Source organism: Oryzias latipes, chromosome 2, assembly GCF_002234675.1.
Source record: "Oryzias latipes chromosome 2, ASM223467v1".
Lineage (NCBI taxonomy): Eukaryota > Metazoa > Chordata > Actinopteri > Beloniformes > Adrianichthyidae > Oryzias > Oryzias latipes.
In genome coordinates this window covers 7,227,046-7,252,724 of record NC_019860.2, presented here as the reverse complement: position 1 = coordinate 7,252,724, position 25,679 = coordinate 7,227,046, and the positions used below count along the sequence as shown (strand labels likewise).

At 39.3% G+C, this 25,679-nt stretch overlaps 2 protein-coding genes and 1 long non-coding RNA gene across 4 annotated transcripts in view; 2 read left to right on the top strand and 1 right to left on the bottom strand.

Moving 5' to 3' along the window:
- LOC105355240 (protein NLRC3) overlaps positions 1–25,679 on the top strand; it is a 591,340-nt gene that overhangs the window by 13,488 nt on the left and 552,173 nt on the right. The window lies entirely within an intron of this gene.
- The window catches only part of LOC105355269 (oocyte zinc finger protein XlCOF22-like), a 123,122-nt gene that overhangs the window by 5,225 nt on the left and 92,218 nt on the right, over positions 1–25,679 (bottom strand). Inside the window, exon 2 of one of the 2 annotated variants that reach the window (XM_023962354.1) lies at positions 4,929–5,837. In XM_023962354.1, the coding sequence (XP_023818122.1) occupies positions 4,929–5,837 (909 nt within the window). Of the gene's footprint in view, positions 1–2,329; positions 5,838–25,679 lie in introns of those variants that run through there. The other variant, XM_023962351.1, reaches the window with a different exon arrangement.
- LOC111948751 lies at positions 885–2,050 on the top strand. The gene is made up of 2 exons (XR_002874729.1): positions 885–1,182; positions 1,499–2,050. It is a non-coding gene; the product is annotated as an uncharacterized LOC111948751 (long non-coding RNA).

The following is a 25,679-nucleotide window of genomic DNA, read 5'->3' as shown; positions in this document are numbered from 1 at the left end:
AGTCCAGACTGCAGACTGCAGACTCTGAGGTCAGACTCCATGATTCAGTTGTGTTCAGAACAATATGATGACAAAGTTGTGTTGACCCACAGTGAGCAGAAATGTCCAGCTTCTGATCTGCAGCAGCATCTTCCTGCAGCTGCTTGTTCTCTTCAAAGATGTGCAGGAGAACTTCTTCTTTTCTTCCTGCAGCTGCTTGTTCCAAAGCTGTCTGCAGACATTTGTGCTGCACAAAGTTCTGCTTGCAGAAGCTGCCGTGCACGCTCACATGCACTCTGAGTCCTGCTGTGTTTCAGGAGATGCAGCTGAGAGTCCAGCGGCTGATGTTTTTTAGCAGACAGTGACAGAGTCATGCTGCAGCTGGATGCTGCTCTGACAGACACATCCTCCACAAACATCCTCACCTTTTCATCCACAAACATCATCACATCATCCATCAAAGCTCCCAGCAGCTTCTGACTCTTCATTCAGAGCTGAAGTCATGGATCAGGGATCAATGTCCAACATTTGCTGCTGACTCTTCCTCATCACTTCCTTCTTCTCTCTGCTTTGATCTGTTGGAGCTGAAAGTCTCTGGCTTGAAGGGCTGCAGCAGAGAAGGACTGGAAGATCATCTCCTGAAAACTGGCATGAAGACTTTCCAGCATCATGTTGCTGAAATTCTCCCATGATTCAGTGCTGTTTGGAGAAGAGCGGAGCAGAAAGAGGAAGTGGACTTTTTCTGCTGGTGGTGCAGAAACATCAGTTGGTTTGGATGCAGCCACAGGCTGATGTTTGACTTTCACACATCTGGACTTCTTTCCTGAAGCAGCTGCATGTTGTCCTGAATGTTCCTGAATGTTCTTCTTCTCTGCTTCTGCTGGACTCTTCTGATCTGCTGCTGTTGCTTCACATCTTTGGACTTTTTCTAAACTTTCTGATCTTCTTCAGCTCTGAACTCTTTAGAAGAAGTGAAGGATGAAAAACATGAACTTTGTCTTTAAACTCAACTCTTTGTTCTGGATTCAGGTTGAAGAACTGCAGTTTGTTAGAGAGCAGCTGTGCTGCTCTGGTCTCAGCTCTGAAGTCCAACCCGTTCCACATGACAGAACTGGACCTGAGCGACAACAACCTTCACTATTCAGAAGTTCAGCAACTCCAGGATCTGGTGGAGAGTCCAAACTCCAAACTGCAGACTCTGAGGTCAGTAGAGGGTTGGAGTCAGTCCAGCTGTTTCCAGATGTTTGGTCCTAAAGTTAGTCTGAGAGCAAAGATCCAGAGTTTCCTGTGAAGCTGAATCTTCTCAGTGAAGCTCTGAGGAGAATGATGACAGGCTTCAGGACAACAGTCAGCCAATCAGAGCAGCAGAAGCTCCAACAGGTGAAGATGACAGGAAGCTGCTGCTCTGAACAGGACTGAAGCTCCTGCTGCTCTTTCTGCTGCTGTGCTGCATCACTGACTGACAGACCAGGATCAGGAGACACTCCTTCATCTCTATCTCTCTGCTTTCTCTTTGCAGATGGTTCCGGTGGAATTGATGTTCCTCCTAGAGGAGCAGAGAGGAGCAGCAGCAGCAGCTGGTCTGCAGAGATGTTGTGACTGGACGGTGTTCCTGGGAGGTGGAGAGCAGAGTGATGGAGGAATCAGAGGAAGTGGAGATGAGTGTCAGAGCTGCAGCAGGAACTGATCTGAGATCAGCTCCACTGTCTCTCAGCATCAAGTGGACAGTTATTGTGCTGCAGCTCCCCCGGTGGACTGATGGACAACTACACTTCCTCTTCTCATTCTAACTTGGAGTGTTGATCTGAAACATGGGTTGGATTCAGATAAAGCCTTTTTTCTCCAGAGGACATGAATGAACAGGGTGGATCTTAGTGAAGAACGACAGCCTCTGGATGCAGAGAATCACTTTGATGCAGCTGCTGCAACAACACCAACTGTATTGAAGCAGGAGGGAGAAGGGAGACACCTATTGGCTGTTTGCACCTTGGTGTCAAAAGGCTTCAAACTGAAAGCTGTCTGTAAAATTCCTGCAGCCTGTTTGGATGTAATAAATGCTCTTTTGAATCAACTCTGTGTTTTCTATTGATGTTTGTCTTCATTCTATCTTTGACTCACAAACACACTTGAATCTTTAGCCTTCCTCCTCATCCTGTTCCAGCTGTTTTAATCTTCATGTGTTTGGTTCCTTCTCAGTAGAAATGGGTTGGAAAAGAGCTTTGGAATGTCCAGGTGGTGCTGATGTCTTTCTAGATGGGGGTGGGCAGAACAGATGAGAGCTCCTCCCTCCTGATTCAGAGGGGAACAGTGGGCAGCAGCTGAAAGGAGGGAGTGGAAATGGGAAAAGTTCTCTGCTTGTTTCTCCTTTCCAAGAACAGAGGGACACGACTCCATGAACAGCAGAAGCTAAAGAGTTGGAAAACATGCCCAAAGCTACAGCACCACCTGCAGACAGATGCTTCCTCCTCAGGCTCCGCCCCCTCCACATCAAGAGCTACAAGTAGAAGAGAGATCAGAGTTTCTAAAAGAGAGCAAGCCAAGATGGCGTGCTGATCGGCAGCTCAAGATAAAGGCTGGTCAAACTGTGTCCCAAAATTTGATTTGAACTCTTTAAATTATAACTTTAACCATAAAATATGAACCCTCAAAATATAATTAAGCCACCTATCAAGACAAAACCTGCATAAAGTGGTCGGAAAGGGGGGAGTGAAAAAGTATCTCTCGAGGAATAAGAAAAGCTACTATCAGATAGCGATCATGGCTATGCTGAAGATGCTAACATGGCTAAACGGAAAGACACCGGGTCCACTCCGATGACTCCAAAAAAAACCACCAACCGGTAAGAAGTCCAAAAACAATGATGAAAACGAGGAAGAAGTCTCTAACCTGATCATTTTAAAGGCCATTTTAAACATGGCAAAAGATTTAGAGAAACTGAAAGATTCTTTATTATTCAAACAATTTCTCTCCGCACAATTCATCTTTATGGAATAATAGACATATTTTGTATAAACGTAAGTCGTTGTTTTTGAGCAATTGACACTAAAAGATCAAAGTAAGACACATAAAGGGCTCATATCAGATTAACAGTTCTAATCTCTACTAGAAAACATCAATCAACAAAAATTTAACAATTTTAATATTTCATCAAAAATCAAATCTTATCCTCACAATTCAAAACAACACATTTCTATTTTACAGGTAAATCTAAAAGAATGAATTTCATAAACTTAAGTATTTTTGTCAATACAAAAAGTGAAACTCAATGTATAGAATCACTACACAATACTTTATTTTATCAATGTAATCATAGCGGCATATTGATGAAACCCTAAGAAATAGTGGCTTACAAAATTAGAATTTTAGAAAATCAAAAAAAGAATTTTTTCAGTACACTTATATCCAACTTTAGAAAACGTAACTTCTATGCATTCAATAATCCATTGTGGCTCCTTTTAATTGAATGACTGCATCAATGTGGTATGGAGGCCATCATTCTGTGGCTCTGTGTTCATATAATGAAATCTCAGGCTACTTTGAAAGAATCTTCATTGTTGGGTCTGGCGTCTCATCTTCCTCCTCACAACAGTTTTGAAAAAGCTCAGGTTTGTGACACACAACTAACCTGGGAGGGCCAAAGACTCCCTTGACTGCTCCAATTCCAATGTATCCATATAGATCCATTAACGTCCTTATTTTCCTCGTCTGATCTGCTATCTGGCTCTAAACTGTATAGTTCTGATATTACCCACAGTTTTTTTTCTACACTAATTTTAGCTTGGACCTGTTGGGTGCTACAAGCTAGCAGAAGGGCATGTAAATAAAGAAATGTTGGAAAAATTTAAATCTAATTTCTTTGAAAATAGTCCTGCCCACAACTCATATATGCATTTCTGATGAACTCCTGCTGTACTGAAGAAAATGTCTTAAATACGACACAGGCTAAATACTGCATGATAGATAACAATTGAAAAACTTGTTTTCCCTTTTTTCACATAATTCTTCATTACAATCTTTGTCTAGAAATGGCTTCTCTTCTGTATGAGTTGCCATGTGTCTTTTGAGACTAGATAAACGACTAAAGCGTTTTGTACATTCTTTACAAGAAAAAGGCATTTCTCCTACATGAGTTTTCATGTGCCTTTTAAGACCAGATAAATCACAAAAACTCTTATCACATTCTTTACACGAAAAAGGCTTCTCTCCTGTATGAGTTCTCATGTGCCTTTTAAGACAAGTCAAATCACTACAACTCTTTCTACATTCTTTACACGAAAAAGCCGTCTCTCCTGCATGAGTTCTCATGTGTCTCTTGAGACCAAATGAACGACAAAAGCGTTTTGAACATTCTTTACACGAAAAAGGCTTCTCTCCTGTATGTGTTCTCATGTGTCTTTTGAGATAAGATAAATAACTAAAACTCTTATCACATTCTTTACAAGAAAAAGCCTTCTCTCCTGTATGAGTTCTCATGTGTGATTTGAGATTAGATAAATGACTAAAACTTTTATCACATTCTTTACAAGAAAAAGGCTTCTCTCCTGTATGAGTTATCATGTGCGTTTTAAGATAATATCTGTGATTAAACTTTTTGTCACATTCTTTACAAGAAAAAGGCTTCTCTCCTGTGTGAGTTCTCACATGTGTTTTGAGCCGACATAAATGACTAAAACTTTTGTCACATTCTTCACATAAAAAAGGCTTCTCTCCTGAGTGGGTTCTTATGTCCGTTCTAAACTTAGACCAGTAACCAGAATTTTTAGCACTTTCTGTACAGTCATAAAGTCTGTCATCAGACTCATTTTCCGTGGAGATTAAGGGATTATTAATAATTCTTAAGCTTTCACCAGACTTTGAAGAAGAAAGTCTCTTTTTGCTTGAAGATTGTTTGCGTTTCTTAACCAAAATTCCATTCTTGAAGCTTATCCGTACTTCAGAGTCACACTGACCTTCTGACATGTGAGAGCTGTCCACACTTTGGACATGACTTCTGTCTCTTCTCTTCCTCTGATCTCTGTTCTGTGGGTCTGTGTCTTCATCTGTAGTCGATGTTGATTCTGTCTCTTCATCTGTAGTTGATGTTGATTCTTCATGTTGGTTTTCTTCTTCATCCTGACTATCATTTACATTAAAGCTCTGCTGATTCTTTAGATCTGCTTCACTGTTCTCATTTTCCTCACAAGTAGGTATCTCCATCAAGGTATCAGTCTCCTGCTTCAGATCAAGCTGCTCTTTATCCTGACTGATGTAGAGCTCGTCTTTGGCCTCTTTAATCTGTAACGGTTCTGGTTCCCCCCATTTCTCTTCATTTTGTGGTGGCTCTGTTTCCTCCTGCTCCTCTTTAATTTGTGAGGGTTCTGGTTCCTTCTGTTCCTCTTTGATCAGTGGTGGTTCTGTTTCCTCTTGTTCCTCTTTGATCTGTGGTAGTTTTGGTTCCTCCTGCTCCTCTTTGATCTTTGGTGGTTCTGGTTCGTCCTGCTCCTCTTTGATCTTTGGTGGTTCTGGTTCGTCCTGCTCCTCTTTGATCTTTGGTGGTTCTGGTTCGTCCTGCTCCTCTTTGATCTGTGGAGGTTCTGGTTCCTCCTGCTCCTCTTTGATCTGTGGTGGTTCTGTTTCCTCTTGTTCCTCTTGGATCTGTGGTGGTTCTGGTTCCTTCTGTTCCGCTTTGATCTGTGGAGGTTCTGGTTCCTCTATAATCTGTGGTGGCTCTGTTTCTTCTTGTTCCTCTTTAATATGTGGTGGTTCTGGTTCCTCCTGCTCCTCTTTCATCTGTGATGGTTCCGGTTCCTCCTGTTGCACTCTGAAATTCCTTTGCTGGTTGCAGAAATCCTCTTCTGTCACATAGTGCTTGGGGAAAACTGCAGGGACACAAACAGCAGTAAATATAAACTGCATCTACTTAGATGTCATTCAAAGTTAAGAAATTAGGAAGTGATTTTGGTCTTTTAGTCTTCTGTGAGTCAAAGAAACTCTAAGCCAGGGGTGGCGAACAGACGGCTCTTGGTCAAATAAGAATGCGGCTCTTCATATTGAAACAACCCAGCTTGTACTTCACTGTAGCGGGAAAACAAGAACTGCTGCTGATTAACTGGCAGCATTGGAGAGCTGTCCATGCCCCGTACAGTGCACGACTCCTGAAAATCTGAGAGAGTGAGTAGCAAACACAGAGGCTAATTGCATAATCTCCTTTGTGGCATCGAAGCCCATTCATTTTATCACACCCACAAACAGCCAAAAAGTATGAATGTCACTTCTGCTCACAGCCCCCTCACTCATGGTGAGCAACTTTACACCCACGATTCCCCACTTCCCATGAGTCTTAGGGGCTGTAGGCGGGGCTAACCCCGAGGTCGCCACAATACTTTCTATATACTGTGCCTCATTTCATAGTTTTTTCCCTCTTAAACCACACTCAAATCCATCAGAAGTTATCAAAAATAAATAATAATAATAATAATAGTATAATAGTAATTTGGCAGTGTGTGTGTTTTGATGCTGCTACCAACAAATAAGTGACTACCAATCATTTTTGCGGGTTACGCCCAATTCCGGAAAAAATAAGTAAACATTTCAAAGCAGGAAACACGGGACAATCACACAAAATTGGCCCCCTTTCCTCAGCAGATTCCTCCTTCCACCCACCCAGGTCCTCTAATAGAACCCTGAACAAAAACATAGGAACTGTAGCTTAAAAAAAAAAAAAGTCTGGCTTGGCACAGCTGTGCAGAAACAGTGGGGTGTTAGAAAAAATCCTTTTGCCGATATATCGCATTAGTTAATTTGGCGATACTTAATTTGGCGATACTTTTGATTCAAAATAACGTCAGGACAAAATTTATGTACCGTAATTTCCGGACTATAAGCCGCTACTTTTGTCATACACTTTCGACCCTGCGGCTTATTCAATGGTGCGGCTAATTTATGGATTCATGTGACGGCCGCCGGGAGCGCTCGTGCAGTCTTGGAGGGGAGGCTGAATACATTATCAAATTCTCAGCATTAAGCTTATTTGTTTTAGACACACCCACTAGCAGCCAAACAGCATGGACCTCACTTCAGCTATTAGACACTTCAGTCATGGTTCAACAAAAAGAAACATCCATGCGCAGCCGCATCCCACAATCCTTTGGTGCCATTAGACCCAACGTCAACGGGTTTGGAAAAGCCGGTCTGCTGCGTGACGGAGAGAACAGCGCATATCAGGAGTGAATTTACCTCTGAGTCAGAGTGACACTAGCCCATCTATTGAGCCTCAGGAGTTGGACAGAACAAGTTAAAAAATACATAAATTTCTGTGGAAAGGAAAAATAATAATCTCTGCAACTCTGAAAGTCTCTTTCCTGTATGTGTTTGCAGTGTAACACACTTCAAATAAGAGGGATTGTTTCTGTTTGGGAAAATGTGCATTCGAGCCGTTCAGTTTGGGTTCAGGCACAAGGTACTAGCGGCAGTTGGAGCGGGTGAGTGTGTGTTGGTCCAACCAGCAAACGTTTAGCACGGTCAAATCTGCTATGCGTTGATGGGGCTCCAGCTGTCATCAAACAGCAAATTCAGCACGAAGCTGCAACTAAATATGTAAATATGTGGGAATTACATCAGTCTTTATTTTTGTTCTGAACACCACTGGAAACACAAATTCATTTGATGGTTTCTCAGATCGCAGCAGCATTTCCGCCTTTAGCAATCATCTGAGCTTCGCGGTCCGGTATGCGAAGGCAGCTGGCGGTCCAAAGAACAAAAGCTTGTCCGCGGTGCGTCCGAATGAGGACCGCAAAAGGCGGAAATGCTGCTATGTAGTCCTGAGAAGCTGTGGAAACTCATCAGAAGTTCACAAACAACACAAAGCTGTCTTCTCTGCCGCTAACACAGTCTGCTCCTGGTGTGTCAGACACACGGAGAAAAAAGTGACGTCATTGCCCCGCCTCCTGGCTGGAAATGCTTTTTAGAAATGATTATTGAGACAATGTTCGCAGGGTGGATGTGAAAATGCAAATGCAATCCCCTCTTTGCATTTTCGTTTTAATTATGACACACAATAAGCGGTTTTAAGTATAAAATGAAAAAGCATTTTGGTGGATTGCTTTTTCATTTTAATTTTGAGTCAAAAAATGCAGCTTCATTTTGAAAATGAAAAAGCATTTTTGTTTTTGACTTTTCTTTTTATTTATGCTACACATTCGCTTCCATAGCAGTTAGTTAAAGCAGGTAGGAAGCCAAACTGGAGGGACTGTTTCCCGTGACACCATACGGCGTACACTGCAAAGAAATAGCATACATGGTTATCATCCACGATAAGCGCATGCAAAAAAAAAAAGGACACCTAGAATTTGCTAGGGCCCATGCTGAAAAATATGTAAACTACTGGGATTCAAGACTCTGGAATGATGAGAAAAAGAACAGCCCTTTTTGGAGTTAATGGTTTTAAAACTGTTTGGTGAGGATTTTAAAGAAAAATGCCTGGTGCGTACAGTGAAGCATGGTGAATCAGTGTCCTGGTTTGGGGCTGCATGAGTGCTGCTGGTTGGGGGGAGCTGCATTTCATTGATGGTATCGTGAACTTATCCTGAAGGAGAGGATGCTGCCATCATCCATCAGCACTTTTCCAACACGACAATGATCCAAAACACACTTCTAAAGCTTCTGCTGCATTTCTGAAGAAGAAAAAGGGTGAAGGTGATCGAATGGCCAAGTATGTCACCTGATCTGAACCCAATCCAACACCTGTGGGCAATTCTGAAGAACAAGTTGAGCATCACTCTCCATCAAGCATCCAGGCTCTAAAAGAGGTTCTTCTTGAAGAATGGACAAAAGAGAAGTTTTGCAATATGTCACCAACTTGTTCATTCCATGTCTAAAAGACTTGGTGCTGTCCTTAAAAATCATTGTGCTCATACAAAATACTAGATGTATTAGTTTTTGTTGCAGGGTGGATTCATTTTTGCTTCAACCAATTGAAGTAAAACTGAAAATGATGTGATCTAAGTTAGATAATTTACCTTAATTTCATGTTGGGGAGTTAAAGAAGTGTTCAATAAACTCAATCTTGTGGAAAGTTTGGAAATGTTTCTTTTTGTTCTTGAAGCTACTAATTAAATTAGTACTTTTTAAAAGGAGGAGTACTCATTTATGCTGAGCTTTGTACTTTATTTTGCGGCTTTTGGGAGTTTATTCTCATATTTGGAGCGGCAGTGGCTCAGGCGGTTGAGCAGGTTGGTCATTAATCAAAGGGTTGGCGGTTTGATCCCCACTCCACCCAGTCAACTGTTGTTGTGTCCATGGGCAAGAGTGCCTCCACTGGTGTGTGAATGTGTATGAATGTCCCGGTGAACTGGCCAGCCACGCCCCTGTCAGTCTGCCCCAGGAGAGCAGTGGCTACAACAGTAGTTACTATCACCAAGTATGAATGAGGAGTGAATGGATAATGGACACTCTGTAAATGCTTTGAGCGTCTGGAAAAGCACAGATAAATCTAATCCATCATTATTATTAGTGTTGTTTCCCACTTACTCAACGTAAAAGGACAGATTTTGTATATAAAAAAAAAGACTTCTGTTTGGCTAATTTAGAACAAGATCAATATATGAAAGTGACCGTTATGGAAGTATTAAATATGACAATAAACTCCCACAAGCCTCAGAATAAAGTAAACACCCACATTCTTTTTATGCTTTTTGGGGCAAAATATGATCTCTACGAAACAAATCAACGATGCCAGAAGTCATGTCCCAACAGGGGAAACAAATTCTGGCACAACAAAACGATGAAATCTTGAAGTGGTTATTTTGACTCAGGTAAATGTAAATTAAACCTAAATGTGTGCTCCAATCGAGATATTTCTATTCTGGGTAGAGTTTTACTAGTAAAGATGGAATCTCTATCAAGATTAATGTACGCAGCAGCAACTTCCCTAAATCTGCATTTAAAGACATAAATCAAATCAACTTCGAATTCATTTGGAAATACAAAACTCCTTATATTAGAAAAAGTGTAATGTTAATGGATTATGAGGAGGGAAGACTTAAAACTATTGATGTTGAATGTTAAGACAGGACAATTAAAATCAACTGACTGAGATCCTTCTTGAAGAACGAAAAAGGTTTCTGGTTTCAATTCCTCTCTAAAATATTTAGGGATGTAGGTGGAATTAACTTTCTGCTGAAATGCGATTATGACCTGAAGAAACTGCCAATCAAACTTTCTGCCTTTCATCAACAAGTTTTACTGCACGGAAACTAATTTATAAGCACAACTTTAGTCCGCACACCACGCCTCTTTGAAAACTGCCGTTATGTGTTACAAAGAAACAAATCCTTGTTTCACAATAACTGGCTGACTAAAGGATATGGTCTGTTCTGCATCTTCTGGATCATTCTGGAAATATTTTGACGGTTGGTAATTTTAGTTCTAAATTTTAATTATTTGATCTGATGATTCATTTTTAAATAATTAGTGATGTTTACCCATCCAAGTTTTTTTTGAGACTTCGTTTTGGGTTTAAAAAGAATGACTGCAGTTTAAATGACATTGAGACTGTGGATCATTTATTCTTTAACGGTGGAGTTATAAAAACATTTTGGGAAGAGTTCTGCTTTTGGGATTCTTCCAAAATTGCAATGCCAGTTCATTTAAACCCAATCACAATTTTATTCGAGGTTGTATCATCTAATAGACCAGAAAATATTGTACTTGATGTCCTGATATTACAAGGAAAGTTTTATATTAACAAAAGTAAATATGTGAAGACCAAACCACTTTGCATTACGTCTCATAAAGAGCTCTCTTTTTATTTTCAACCACTCCATTAGTTAAAAAAAATGGTTTGAAATGACATACTTAATGGGAACCCCTAGCTATTGTTGAACTATTTGGATGGAACTATGTTTTTTTTATTTTATTATTAATATTATTTGTGTGTGTGTGTTATTATGTTCATTCGTTTCTTTTATGTTTTATTTACATGTTATGTTCGGTAAGGGTGATTGCTACTCGAGGTAACGTTGTTTAAATAGTTACTGTTCGTTTTTCTATGTATGATACCTCAATTGTCAATAAAGTTTTGAGCATTTTCTTCCCCCACTCAGGTGTAGCCACGCCCCTTTGTTCCAGCATTGAACTTGGATCTGCAAACCACATTCAGTCCTCTGCGTGTCACCCATACTAGCTGTGACTTTAAAATAGTTTATACAAATGTCTGTTAACTCCGTTAAAGGCGCTTTAAAACATAAATGGTTGTCCTTCCACAACTGAGAAAAAGAGCGTGAGCATCTCAGCTGCGCTGCGGCGGGAATAACTGCCCACTGAATTCCCATCATGCCTTTAGTTTGTTTACACTCAACAGCTAGCTAACAACCCCAAGCTAATTAATTAGGGGTGGAACTGAACAGCAGCAACATTTGAGGCGCAGTTTGGATCCAGATACCATCTCAGACGAGGAATACAAAGACGTTCATGGATCTATTCGTCTCCAGGTGGATGCAGTGAACAAACCTGCAATGTGTAGCTGAAGCTGCGGGTTCCAGCTGCTATCCAGCAGTCTGCGCTGACGACAGAGCTCCTCCTCGTTCTGGACGATGGTTCCTTCAGCAGCAGAAAGTTGTTCGCTGACAGAACCTTCCTGAGGTTCTGAAGACATGGTTCCTGCTCCGATCTTCAGCTCCAACTCCCACAAACACCGCCGTCCTCTTCACTGCAGCTCCGATCATCTGCTAGTCTCACACAGCAATCCACGTTCGTTGTCTTTCCGTTCAACACTTCTTCACTCATCTACGACAGTTTGGAAAATGCTGAGAGTTCCCACACGAACCACGTATCGTCCTTTCTGTATAAAAACCTCACAAACGTCCCAACAAAACACATCCGTCCTCTCAACACAAGCTAACACTGCTAGCCTGCTAATAAGCTAACACTGCTAGCGCCTCGTGCTGTTCTTCTTTGTTTAGCTAACAGCGTTATGGTACTTAGCGCCATCAGTTGGTCTGGAGTAAATCTACGCACGTTAATCACATTCTTCCAGTATTTCCGTCTTTCACAAAAAATTAAATCGAATACACATTTGTGACTTGATTCATTCCTTATAATATTTTATACTGTTTTTTGGAATGCTGTGCTGTGTCTCAAGTATTTAAGCGAAAAGAAACTGCTTATACGCTAAAATACAAACGATTAAAAATAAATGAAGGGCTAAAAGAAACTTCATATGTGTAAAAACGATTTTTTTTTAGAACTTATATGACACAATTACAGCAAAAATAAAAACAATCTTCAAATTTGAATACAAAAATGCAGGGTGACACGTTTTTAAAACTGTTCTTAAATTATACTAAAGTACCAAGAAAATACTAAAATGAGATAATAAAAAGCAAATAATTCTGAAAATGACATTTAAAGAAAATTTTTGATTTGATTTCATTTGAAATAGTTTTTTTCAAGCTATCAAATAGGAACAATACACAAAAACAATACAATCATCAGTTATACATTTATACAACAACTAATCAAACTTAGGATAATTAGACATAAAATTAAGTATTGCTTGAAAAGGAGTGGAAGGAAGCGAACTAATATAATCCCACCCCTGTTCTACTGTCAACATTTTATTACATGATTTATCAATATCCGGTTCCTAGAAAGCACATGACAAAGATGAATTACTTGAATCATTTTGTAAAAAATAACTTTTAGAAATCAAATCAGTATCCAAAATATATGCAGATTATGTTACTTATAAAAGTCATTGATATGATTAAAAAAATAATACTGTATCAGTAAAATAGACAAAACACTGTTTCGGGAATTTTCATAGAAAAATTTGGTCAAGTATCAAAAGTTAAAAACATGTACAAAATTATGTTTCATCAGGAAAAATTCATGAATCAGCTTATCAATTTTTTGAAACAAGTGAAGTAATATAATTAAAAGTCAATCAATTTGACAGTATTCAATAATTGATTAATCATTTGTTTTATTATTTTTTTGTATTTTTATTTACTTATCTTTTCTTATTTATTTTTCTTTTTTTCATAATAACAATGTTAAACTTTAGTTAAAAATTAAAAAGGCAATAATTGTGAAATCACCGTAAAAATCAAATAGCAAATTTTGGTCAATGGTTTAATAATAATCAATTTTAAAAAAAGGTCTGAAGCACAGACAATGTTTTTAGACAGATTTTCTGCTGAACTTTATTATTCATGCTGTGGTAACAGCCTCATTGGTCAAACAGGTGGGGGAGGAGGAGGACTCTTCATCAGTCTTAGAGGAGGCTCTCCAATAACAAGAAGACGAAGCAGAATCCGTCCAATCCAGGGAGATGGTGTCACGATTTGTCGGGGACAGCCAAAATAGCAAACCCAAGCGTGAAGGAAAAATAGTCTGTTTATTGTCCTGGTCTGAAGTTTGCAGATGTGAAGGAGCGTGGAAACCTCCCACCAGTAGACGGAGCAGGACTTGGTAGTCTCACAGCCGTGAGAAGAAGTCAGCAAACAGAGCTGGGAGTGAGGGGGCGAGTCTGGAAGCCATGGAGAGCTGGAAACACTTGAAAACCTCGGGAGAGGATATCCACTTTATAAAGTCAATCAGAGACTTGGGCTTTCAACGAGAATCCAGAGGGATGATAAAGCTGGCCCGAGGCAATGGCGAGGTAAAGGTGAGGCAGTGATGAGAACTAAACGATCCGTGCAGAAGCGTGGAAAGTCCAGCTGGATGGCTGGAATAAACCAGTGTAACTGATGTTCCGACAAAGAGTGCAGCACAGGAGTGGACTTATGAAGGGGCATGACCAGATGTCTGTCATAGAGCGTGATTGCTCCAACCGGAAGCCTGGCCAAACAAGGTGAGTGCCACAGCAGACATGACAGATGGATAAAAAAGCAGTCAAAGCTGCAGGAACAAACATCTGGATGATCATGTTCTCCAGCTGCAAGAAGGATGAGGATGAGGATCTTCAAGCTGAGGAAGATCTACATGGAGCTGCTTTCATCTTCATTTCCTACCTCTGCAGACTTGAAGCTTCTTTCCTGGAGTCTGAGAACAGCAGAGAACAGAGGCTGATCTGCTGTTGTGTGTTTGTTTCCTGTCTAAACATGCATGCTGGTGATAATCAACGACTTCTGAAGGAGGCATTCATAATGTTTACTGAAATGATTTAAGAATCTTTTCTGAGGATGATCCCTAAGCACTCCATTGTATTACAAGATAAATAATCTGATCCTGATCTGATAAGGACTGCATTATAGTAACTATTTAAAATATCTGTATTAAAAGAATAACACAAAAGTGGTCAGATTAGGAGTTTGCTTATTCCCACTCTTTTTCAAGCAACTAATCAAACTACTTGACTTTAATTGATTATAATTCTATTTAACAAATTTGTTGTTCATCTTTTAGCACATCCTGTTATGGGTCGCCACAGCGAATCAGCTTTCATTGATCCGCACGTTTGGTTTGACATAGAGTTTTTACACTGGATGCCCTTCCTCATACAACCTTGTATTTTGTCCGGGCTGGGGACCGGCACAGGGAGACGGGGGGGGGCCCTTGTGGCTACATAGGTAGGCAATGGCGTAAAGGGTCTTCCCTAGGAACCCACACTGGATGAAGCTCATTGCACCCTAATGGGACGCATGTTTACTGTAAACATTACTGTAAACACCTCTATTTATGATCATACGTAATAACTGAAATGAGTTTGATATATTTTTAATTGTTAGAATTGTATTATTTCATTTTAACTACTGCATCACAAACTGTACTTGTGTTGATGTTTCTTGTCTAAACACTCTGCTGTTGTGTTCTTTCAGCTTCAACAGAAATAAGAAAACCTCTCTGACTTCTGCTGACGACAAAGTGACCTTTTTATGATGCAGAATTTAAGTTTCTGCTCAATACATGAGTGTGAATTCATGTCACAGTGACACACCAGAAAGAAGAAGAAGAAGAAGTTCAAGTATGTACATGGATATGAGATTTTCTCATTTGTATAGTTCATTTGTTTCTTCTGTGTTGGTTTCTTTACACCGGGGACAAGATTTCTATTACCGTAGATAACTAATATATGTCTATTGTAGATGTCTACTGGATGTCTCAGACAACTCTATTTTGTTATTCTACTAAAGGTCTACTATTAGTGTTCTAAAGGACATCAGCATTGAGGTCTCCTACACATCTACCTGTACTCATCCAATCTTTGGATGGTTTTAGATGTCTATCTGCATCGTGAATTGTTATTTTAGGACAGGAATCTGCATTCCTAACCTATAAATGAAAGTTATGTATATGGAGTTTGTGTAGTTTTTATTTGCCCACACATCACCCTAATATGATTGTGTCTCAGTTCTGTCTTTAAGTGAGAAAACATTGACGTTCAAAATGCTGACTATACAAGATTTGATGTTCCTGTTCTGTCTGATTGTATGACCCACTGTCATGTTATCAACCCCAGCCGACAAATAAAACCAGACTGCATCCACTGTGACGGACAGATTCTTCTTCTGCAGAAGTCAAACAAAAATTCTCCTTTCCTGTGTGATTCTTCTCCTTTTTAAGAAGCAGTCTAAACCCTGACACTCTCATCTTCTGACTCTGAGCTCGTCTGTTTCCTGTTGAAGTGACTGACGTTGGAGTTTCCAGCTCCTGATGCTGCAGAGGAACAAAGTGGATCAATGGGTCTCATCCACAGTGGTCCTTGGAGCAGAACTCTCCAAGTCTGAGTGGAACTGTTTCTCCATCATCAGATCCAGTGAATGTCTGGTCTGAGTGGGATTGTGCCCAAACTCACACAGAGCTTCTCCAGAATGAAAGCTGTCAGGCAGCAACAGCAGTGTGATCACAGAAAAATGTCCTCTGACACCAAAACCACAGAACATTTCATCAAATCATCTTTGGATTGGATCAGAAATTCTAGTTTTCATTTAGAAAAGTCTTTTTTCCAGAGAACAAACCTGCCTGATTGGTTGTTTGTTAGTGAGTGGGAGGAGCTTAATCCAAGGCTGCTTCTCACCTTCTGCTTTTGACTTTATGTATTGAACATTTAACAGCAACAATCTAAGTCAGAGATGGTGACATTTTCGGGCAGTTTCACCTCTTTCTCTGAGTTGATATTTGTGGAGGTCAAAGGTCAGACGGAGCAGTGTTCTATTCTAGAAACTAGGAAGAGGAAGATTTCAATGCTGATGAAGTCAACCGAACAGCAGCAGGAACTGGATTTTTCTAACACTTTTTTCAACCACAGTGTCATAAATGCATGGAGGAAATGCAGAAACACAGCTGACATGTAGAATGTCCAGGTCCATTAGACGGCTCTTTCTTTTTCATTTCAGCTTCCTCGTGCTAAAAAGAGTCCAACCACAGAGACTCATTGTTCACTGAGGCTCCTGCCTTTCTAAAAACAAATGAGCAGCTTGGGTACATTTGCATAAAAACTAACAAGTTTCAAGGTAAAAGCAGAATTTTCAGGCTCAGCTCACCAAAAACCAAACATCAAATAACAACACAAGAACTGATACCAACTGTTGAACACGGAAGAGGAGGGAACATGGTTTGGGTTCCTTTTTAACTCAATTTTCACAGAGTTTTGTGATTCTGAACATTTTTTGTCCACTGTCACATAGTGAACTAGAACATTTCAGTACACGAACATCAGTGGCGATTTCTTCAAGACTGCAAGGGAAGCTTCCCTTATAATGTCAAAAAATGAATGGTCAAATATGTACTATTGTATTGTATTTTATTAACATTTTATTGAGTAAAAATGTGTTAGAAAACGTTCATCTCCAAGACGATTTCGTTCAGAATCAGTTACATATAGCATATTGGCTGACTCGATTTCCTTCTCATACATTCCCGCAGCGTCACAGTGCATTGAAGCCCAGCGTCCATTGACTTCAACGGGGCTGCTTTGAACGTTTTTTTTTTCAGTGCTTCGAAACTAGACGGTCCTTGGATAAACACTGCGATAATGTCCCGCCCACGGACGCTCAGCGTCTCTGGGGGGGAATGGGGAGTGGGCTGGCCTCCGAGGGACTCCGAGCTTCTGCGTGATGATTGGAGGGTCTGTGTCGAAAGACTGCATCTCCTTTTGACTGACAGCGATTCTGTACTAGAAGGACTCACTGAAGCTATTCTCAGTCCCATCGCAGATTTCTCAAGTTCAGTCGAAATAAAAACTGCTGCAACCTATTTCTTTGATATTTGCTTGGCGAAATTGCTTGATTTTCATCATACATTTCACACAATTATACACCACATTCCTTGTTTCAGTTTTACAGAGTTTAAAATATTTTTTTAAATCGTTCATTCAGTCATTCCTTCATTCATTCATTCATTCATATAACGTTAGTAGGCTAGGCTAGCGTCGTGGGCGAAACTGCGCACGATGGCAGACGGTGCTAATAGTGTCGACCTGATTTTGGCGAAGCCATTTGAAAGTGTTCCTTACGAGGAAAAACTTAGAATTAAACGGCAGGGCAGATCAACACCTCAGATTGATTTAGTGCAAAAGAAAAATAACAGGTCTTTTCAGCTCTCCTGATATGACAAAGTTAGCTGGCTGACTGGAAGTGCTGTGACAAATCAAATCAAATCAAATCAACCTTTATTTATATAGCACTTTTACAACAACACATGCCACTCAAAGTGCTGTGCATAAAAACAATAAAATAAAAAGAACAAGATGACATGACAAACAGTGCCGACAACCCCCCCCCCCAAACACACACAGACACACACCATGATAAAACAGTGATAAAATGATAGAATGTAGAGACCTGGCTTCCTCCTGAAGTGGGGAAACGATATTTTGGGGACATGTCCGTATCAGTGACCCCCCAACCCAAGTTCACGGAGAACACTACCACAGAAACCCCCAGATCCGATCAAGAGAGTCAGACCCGGAGATCCCATTGCAGCGACCCCGTTCACTGAGAAGGGTCAGTCACTGATATGGAGGATCCCTAAGAGAAAAACACTGGAGTCTAATAAAATGTAAAAGGAAAAAAATTTAAATTGAAATATATTTAAAAGATGAACAAGAAACAAATAATTACATAAACCTTAATAGAGAAATAAAATGGTAAGTCTGATTAAAAAATAAAATAAATAAATACAAATAAATAAATGTATGTACATAAACACATAAAACTAGTAAAAAGAGAAAATAAATAATTTAAATATCAAATAAATTCCTAAAATTCAACTAAAAGCTACATTAAAAAGGTAGGTCTTAAGCCTTCCTTTTAAAACATGAACAGTCTCTGCAGCACTGAGGCTCTCTTGGAGGCTGTCCCACATGCGAGGTCCATAAAAACTGTATGAGGCCTTGCCGTATGTTTTAGTTCTAACTAAAGGACCTCAGGGTCCGCGAGGGCTCATACTTTAAAATCATGTCAGATAAATATGAAGGCCCGTATTGCTGGCCATGCCTCTTGATGATAAATTAATAGACAATTTTATGATGTAGGCCGAAAATGAGCTTCCCCTCTCTGACAGACCAGTAGCCGCCACAGATGAAAATTTTTGTATGTGTTTTTTCAGACCTGCTGTGGATTTCCCTCAGGTGAACCACAAGGTCTTTCAGAATGATCAGAACTCAGAAAGTTGAGGTAAAGGTTTTTCTAATAAAGGTTGAAGTCCATGTTGTCCTGGGGAGACATTAGCTGTAGAGAAAGTCAGTCTCTGTTTCATGTTTGGCCTCACTTCAGTCTTTAAAGTTTTCATGAATGCTAAAAATGTTTAGAACATGTTTAGTGAAACTTTCCAGTCTGAACAGCAGCTTCACCTCACTGTCTGCATTCATGGAGCTTCTTCACTGTTTGGACTTTGAGAAACTCATTGGACCTCCATGCTTGATCTTCATCACTTGGATCCACGTTGGTCTTTGTGAAGGACTTGTGGACTTGGAATGAGTGTTCATGTTCTGCACAGTCCCCTTAATAACAGTTATTGACCTTTGACCTGACCAGTGGAGGTTGTTGGACAATAATTGTCCAGATAGAAGTGGAGCTGCTGGTCCATCACAGTGTTTTAGACAAATGGATCAGAGGAAAAGCTTTGCTGTTGCAGCTTGGATCCAGACTCAGAGACGCTGTGAGGATTGTTTCTGCCAGGAGTCTTTAGAGTCACATAAACAAACAGATAAACCTATTTACCGAGAGTTGATAGACACACACCACAAACACACTTACACGCACACAAACACACATTATTTCCCGTTAAGTACAACAAACACTCTTTCAGGGGCCTGTTGCACAAAAGTAGAATTAAGACATCCGGGATAAATGACTGAGCTGAGCTCAATGAATCCAAAACATGTGCGTCCAGGCTTAATTGGTTGCACAAAGACCAAGCCAGGATGAGCAGACACGGATTCATCAAGCCAGGGGGGTATTCCAGAAAGCAGGTTATGCTAGCTCCCACGATAAGTTTGAGGCTAAGGAAGTTGATAACCTCAGCTTTTGGTTCCAGAAATGGAGGTATGTTTCAGGGTAGGTCAAGTTACCATGGCAACTCATGCTCTGAACATAACCTGGTCTGGAGCAGGTTTAGTTGAAGCTTAGTCTGTTTTCAGAGAGGTGAAGCAGCATGGCGTGTCCATTTAAAGATGACTTAGTGGATGAAAAAGCTCATATAATACTTTTTCCACCATGAGAGGGTGATAAGACCACATATGGATGTTGGAAAGATAAACTTTTTTACTTTGATCTAACTTAATTATTTGCTTCAGTTAAGATAAATCATTTTTTTTGTTAGGTCACCTTAAAAATAACACGTAGTTTTCAGACAATTATTTTCCTTTCGTTCAAATTAATTCAATTAAGTAGGTGTAACTTTGGTGCCGACGTTAGATCGGCACCGCAAGGGATTCTGGGATATCATTCCCTTTGCCTGTCTGGACGGATTTGGGTTTAAGTGTGGGTTTTTTACAAAATAAGTTTAGTTGTATAGCTGTTTTACTGTGTTTCACCGCGTTTTGCCGAGCTATTTTGTTCTTCTATGCTTACGTCTCTGCACCATGAGTGAGAGTAAAGGATAGGATGATGAGTTTATATAGCACCCCTACCGCTTAGTGCTGTTATGACAGTGACGGAAAATTATTTACTGAGTTTTTGCACTCCGTGCATTTTTTTCCCGTTCTTTTTATTGTTATAAAAATGAGAATATCTGCCGGCTCAAACTTAGACATATGAAAGTTCAAGAAATATAAGTAATTAAGATGGAAAAAAGATTAATGGACTAATTTGACATTTAGTTAGATAAATACGTAAATTTGAGTTGTATAAACAATTATTGTGTTTGAATTACTTTAACTAAATTGTTTAAATTATTTTTCAGCCATGTTACTTTTTTGATGGACTTGTAATTTTTTTCCGCCGTCATTAAAATCTCAGACTCCGTCTCACTAAAGTATAGCGCTCTCTTTGGTTCTCCACGCGTTTCCATTATGACTCCCGAAATCGGCGATCTATTTAGAATGTCTTTATGTACCTTCCGTGCACGAGCATTAACCCAGGGTTACCAAGTCGAGCGCAATTACGCCAACTCATACCCGGTCTTTTGGAACCGACATACCCAGAGTAAGCGAGTTCAGGCGGATTTCAGCCAGAGTTCGGGCTTAAAGTCAGGCTAGTTTAAACATGCTTCCTGGAATACCCCCCAGGTGTAACCAATGCTGGATAGGTGCGCGCTCACGGCTCACTCAAACAGACCCCGCCGAAGATCACAGATAAACTGATTTACCATGGCAACTAGAGCCGCGTACCTTTCCCCGTCTGAAGCACAAATCCTCATGGAGGCATAAGAGGAGGTAAAAGATATAATTAAGAAGAAAGGCAACACTGCCACAGTGATAAAGCACACTCAAAAAGAATTTAAATTTAATTACCAGCCAATTAATTTTATGACAATGTAACTTGTCATTTCAACCAGAAAATTTTGTTTGTAAATCTTACGTGAATGAATCATGTCGATCGTTCATAAAAATAATCCATTTAAAAGTTACTAATTTTAATCATGTTGATCCAACATGATACCGTTAAATTGGATACATTAATAATCGCAAGGAATTGTGGGATTCCATTTTCTATGTCTATCTGGGCAGATTGTGGTCTAAGTGTGAGTTTTTGTCCATGGGGTTTATTGTCTAGCTGTTTTACTCTGTTTTAACTAGTGATTTAAACTGTTATGGTTCTTTTTTTTCTGCACCATGAGTTAGAGTGTGGGAGAGGATGATGACCAACCCACTTGTGCGGTACATTATTAAAGTTACTATGCTTAAGGAAGAAATCGCGGTATTGGAAATTCTGTCTGGTGATGTGGGACTTTGCTGCGTATTCCATGTCTTTGATGTGAAAGTTATTGGTTGTAACTTTCGAAAACATTAACAATGTCAGATGTATAAATAAAATTAAAACAAAAAATTAAGTTATATCAACATAAATTGTGTTGGGTAGTCATACAAATTTAAGTTGAATAAACTTAATTTAATGAGGTGTGACCAATTGAAGTGATTCAACTAAGTTGGATAAACTTTTATCTTTTGAGAGTGAGCAACAATATTAATTTAAAGTTGGGTCCAACTGCAGTATTTAGATTGAATCAACTTAAATTTATTAGTTTGAACCTAAGTACATTAAGTAGGACCAATATGATTCATTTTTGTTCAAGTAACGCTATCTAATCATGTGGAAATCATTTCCATAATTTTTTTATGTTCATTCAAAGTGAACGTTTTTTGAGTGTAGTTGACCTGCTTTGTTTTGTCCTTATTCAATAAAGGAACATAATGTTACACATTGTGTTTTCATATTCATATGGAATGTGTATTATTTAATATGACAGAGTACTAGGGCCCCACTGAGCAAAAAGGATAAAGTCATACATTTATGAGGCTCGTTCTTTCTGCAGAAAAGACACATATTCTTTTTACAGTTTTGATAGTTATGACAATGTGATACTTCATATTCTGGCACATCAGCATGTCTTCGTTTATGAAACCATACTGAAGGACAATTTCACGAAATGCTCCACATCTGTCATTTTAACAACAGTCCTCCTTTAAAACAACTGGTTACAATATAATGACTTGTCTTTTTTTCCCTCTGTGGCCCTAATATTCTATCATTTTACATATAGCCTTATAGTCTATGGGAAACTGTAAATTATCAAAAGATAGCAACATCATCTAAAATTCATTATTTATCCAGAATGATTGAAATTAATGATCACTAACGTTTAAATAATGACAGTGGGTCTAGTTATATGTGATAACAATGTATAGTGAGCAGTGAAATAACTATTGGTTTCCATTTGTGGCGACTGCTGACTGACATTAGGGATGAGATTAAATAGATCCTGGAATTTAGCCTGGTCTGGAGCAGGCTAGCTCCACAGAATAAATCTCCATGGTAATTTATACCATAACATATCCTCCTGCCCCCTATCCAGCTTTAGTGCAACCGGATTGGGGATCAATTGAGCCAGGATCACCAAGATATCCTGGCTTAATCCCTTATCCTACTTTTGTGCAACAGGGCCCAGGTTTCTGATTACAGGGAGGAGACTAACACAAACACACACATAAGGGGGCGGAGCTCTGCTCAGGTGTTCCTGAATCAGGAAATGAGGAATTTCAGAGTTTTCCTCCATGTCAGAGCAGACAGAGCAGGACGAGACAGTGGCTCCAACTTTCTTCTTCATGGTGAGTCTTTGTGTTTTCTGTTGTCTTCTCCACTCATGATGAAGGCCGTGATGTGTCTGTGTGTTCTCCTCTGTGAGGAAGAGGAGCAGCAGAGGAAGAGCTCAGACTGAACTTTGTCTTTAACTTGTTCTTCTGTTCAAAAAGAAAAGAGTTTCTCCAAAACCAGCACCTAAAGGTCACTGCAGGTCACCTTTCTGACAGAGACCAGAAACACTCAAAGATACCAAAATGCAGCTGTCAGATCTGCCCTGAAGGACAAACTCTGAGTTCTGCTGGGGGGTATTCCAGGAAGCATGTTTAAACTACCCTGACTTTAAGCCTGAACTCTGGCTGAAATCCGCCTGAACTCGCTTACTCTGGGTATGTCGGTTCCAAAAGACCGGGTATGAGTTGGCGTAATTGCGCTCGACTTGGTAACCCTGGGTTAATGCTCGTGCACGGAAGGTACATGAAGACATTCTCAATAGATCGCCGATTTCCGGAGTCACCATGGAAACGCGTGGAGAACCAAAGAGAGCGCAATACTTTAGTGAGACGGAGTCTGAGATTTTAATGACGGTGTATAAAGATTATACGTCCATCAAAAAAGTAATAAGGCTGCATCATCAAAAGAAAGAGTTTCTGCTTGTAGTAGAACAGACAAAGTAAACGCACAAGTTTCTGACCTCATTTCCATTTTCCTTGTGACGCATATATATATAACTTATCCAATTTTGCCACCTTAAATGAAATACTTCTATTGGTAACAAATAATTGAGTTAAATTTAATCAACCTAATTTCTTTCGTCTATAAAACTCAATAATTGTTTATACAACTCAAATTTATGTATTTATCCAACTAAATGTCATATTACTCCAATTCAATTAATATTTTTTCCATCTTAATTAATTATATTTCTTGATCTCTCATATGTCTAAGTATGAGCCGGCAGATATACCGGTACTCATTTTTATAACAATAAAAAGGACGGAAAAAAATGCACGCTGCGCTCAATTTCATTAAAGAATTATCCATCTTTGTCATTCCTCTGTAGAACAGTAGGGGTGATATAAACTCATCATCCTCTCCTTCATTCTTACTCATGGTGCAGAGACATCAGCACAGTAGGACAAGATAACTCAGCAAAACATGGCAAAACACAGTAAAACAACAAAAAAAACTAAAAAAAATTGGTCAAAAAGCCACACTTAAACCAAAATCCGTCCAGACAGGCAAAGGAAATGGTATCCCACAATCCCTTGCGTTGCCGATTTAACAGCAGCACCAAAGTTACACCTACTTAATTGAATTAATTTGAATGAAAGTGAAATAACTTTCTGATAAATACGTGTTATTTTTAAACTGACTTAACGAAAAAAAAGATTTTTAATTATCTTAACTGAAGCAAATAATTAAGTTGGATCAAAGTGAAAAAGTTGAATTTTCCAACATCCATATGTGGTCTTATCACCCTCTCATGGTGGAAAAAGTATTATCTGAGCTTCTTCATCCACTAAATTATCTTCAAATGGACACGCCATGCTGCTTCACTTCTCTGTAAACAAACTAACCTTCAACTAAACCTGCTCCCGACCAGGTTATGTTCAGAGCATGAGTTGCTATGGCAACTTGACCCACCCTGAAACATACCTCAATTTCTGGAACCGAAAACTGAGGTTATCAACTTCCTTAGCCTCAAACTTACCGTGGGAGCTAGCATAACCTGCTTCCTGGGGGGTATTCCAGAAAGCAGGTTATGCTAGCTCCCACGGTAAGTTTGAGGAATATAATTAATTAAGATAATTAATTAAGATGGAAAAAATATTAATCGAATTGGAGTAATATGACATTTAGTTAGAGAAATACATAAATTTGAGTTGTATAAACAATTATTGAGTTTTATAGACGAAAGAAATTAGGTTGATTAAATTTAACTCAATTATTTGTTACCAATAAAAGTAATTCATTTAAGGTGGCAAAATTGGATAAGTTATATATATATATATATATATATAATATATGCGTCACAAGGAAAATGGAAATAAGATCAGAAACTCTTGCGTTTAATTTGTCTGTTCTTCTACTACAAGCAGAAACTCTTTCTTTTGATGATGCAGCCTCATTACTTTTTTGATGGACGTATAATCTTCATACGCCATCATTAAAACCTCAGACTCCGTCTCACCGAAGTATAGCTCTTTCTTTTTTTTCACGCGTTTCCATGGTGACACCAGAAATCGGCGATCCATTGAGAATGTCTTTATGTACTTGACATGCAGGTGCATTAACCCAGGGTTACCAAGTCGAGCGTAATTACGCCAACTCATATCTGGTCTTTTGGAACCGACATACCCCGGGTTAGCAAGTTCAGGCGGATTTCAGCCAGAGTTCAGGCTTAAAGTCAGGCTAGTTTAAACATGCTTCCTGGAATACCCCCCTGGATCCTTGTTCATCAAAAAAACAGTTGGTGACTCTGCTCCACCCTTCCTCTCAGCTCAGATTCAAATGACATTCAAATGTCTTAGAGGCTGTGGAAGCTCCTCAGTGCTTTGATCTCTGCTGAAGAAGGTTGTGAGGCTCTCAGGTTCTCAGTGCTGAACAACTGTGTTTGGCCGAGTTATTTGTCCTGTTATGTTTAATTCTTTCTGCACCATGAGTGAGAGGGAAGAAGAGGAGGATGAGTTTATCTAGCACCCCTACTGTTTAGTGATGTAATGTTAAAGTTGGAGAAATGGGAAATAACATAATGCCGAATGTTGCAAATCCATTTTGTTTTTTATCATTTTATTGTTATAAAATGAGAATATCTGCAGGCTCAAACTTAGACATATGAGAGTTCAAGAAGTACAATAACTGAATAAATTAAAATGGAAAAAGATTTAATTTAATTTGAGTAAAATTACATTTAGTTAGATAAATATGAAAATTTCAGTTGTAAAATAAATTGAGTTGGGCAGACGTAATAAATTAAGTTAAAAAATGTAACTCAATTACTTGTTACCAATTGAATTCATTTAAGTTGGATAAGTT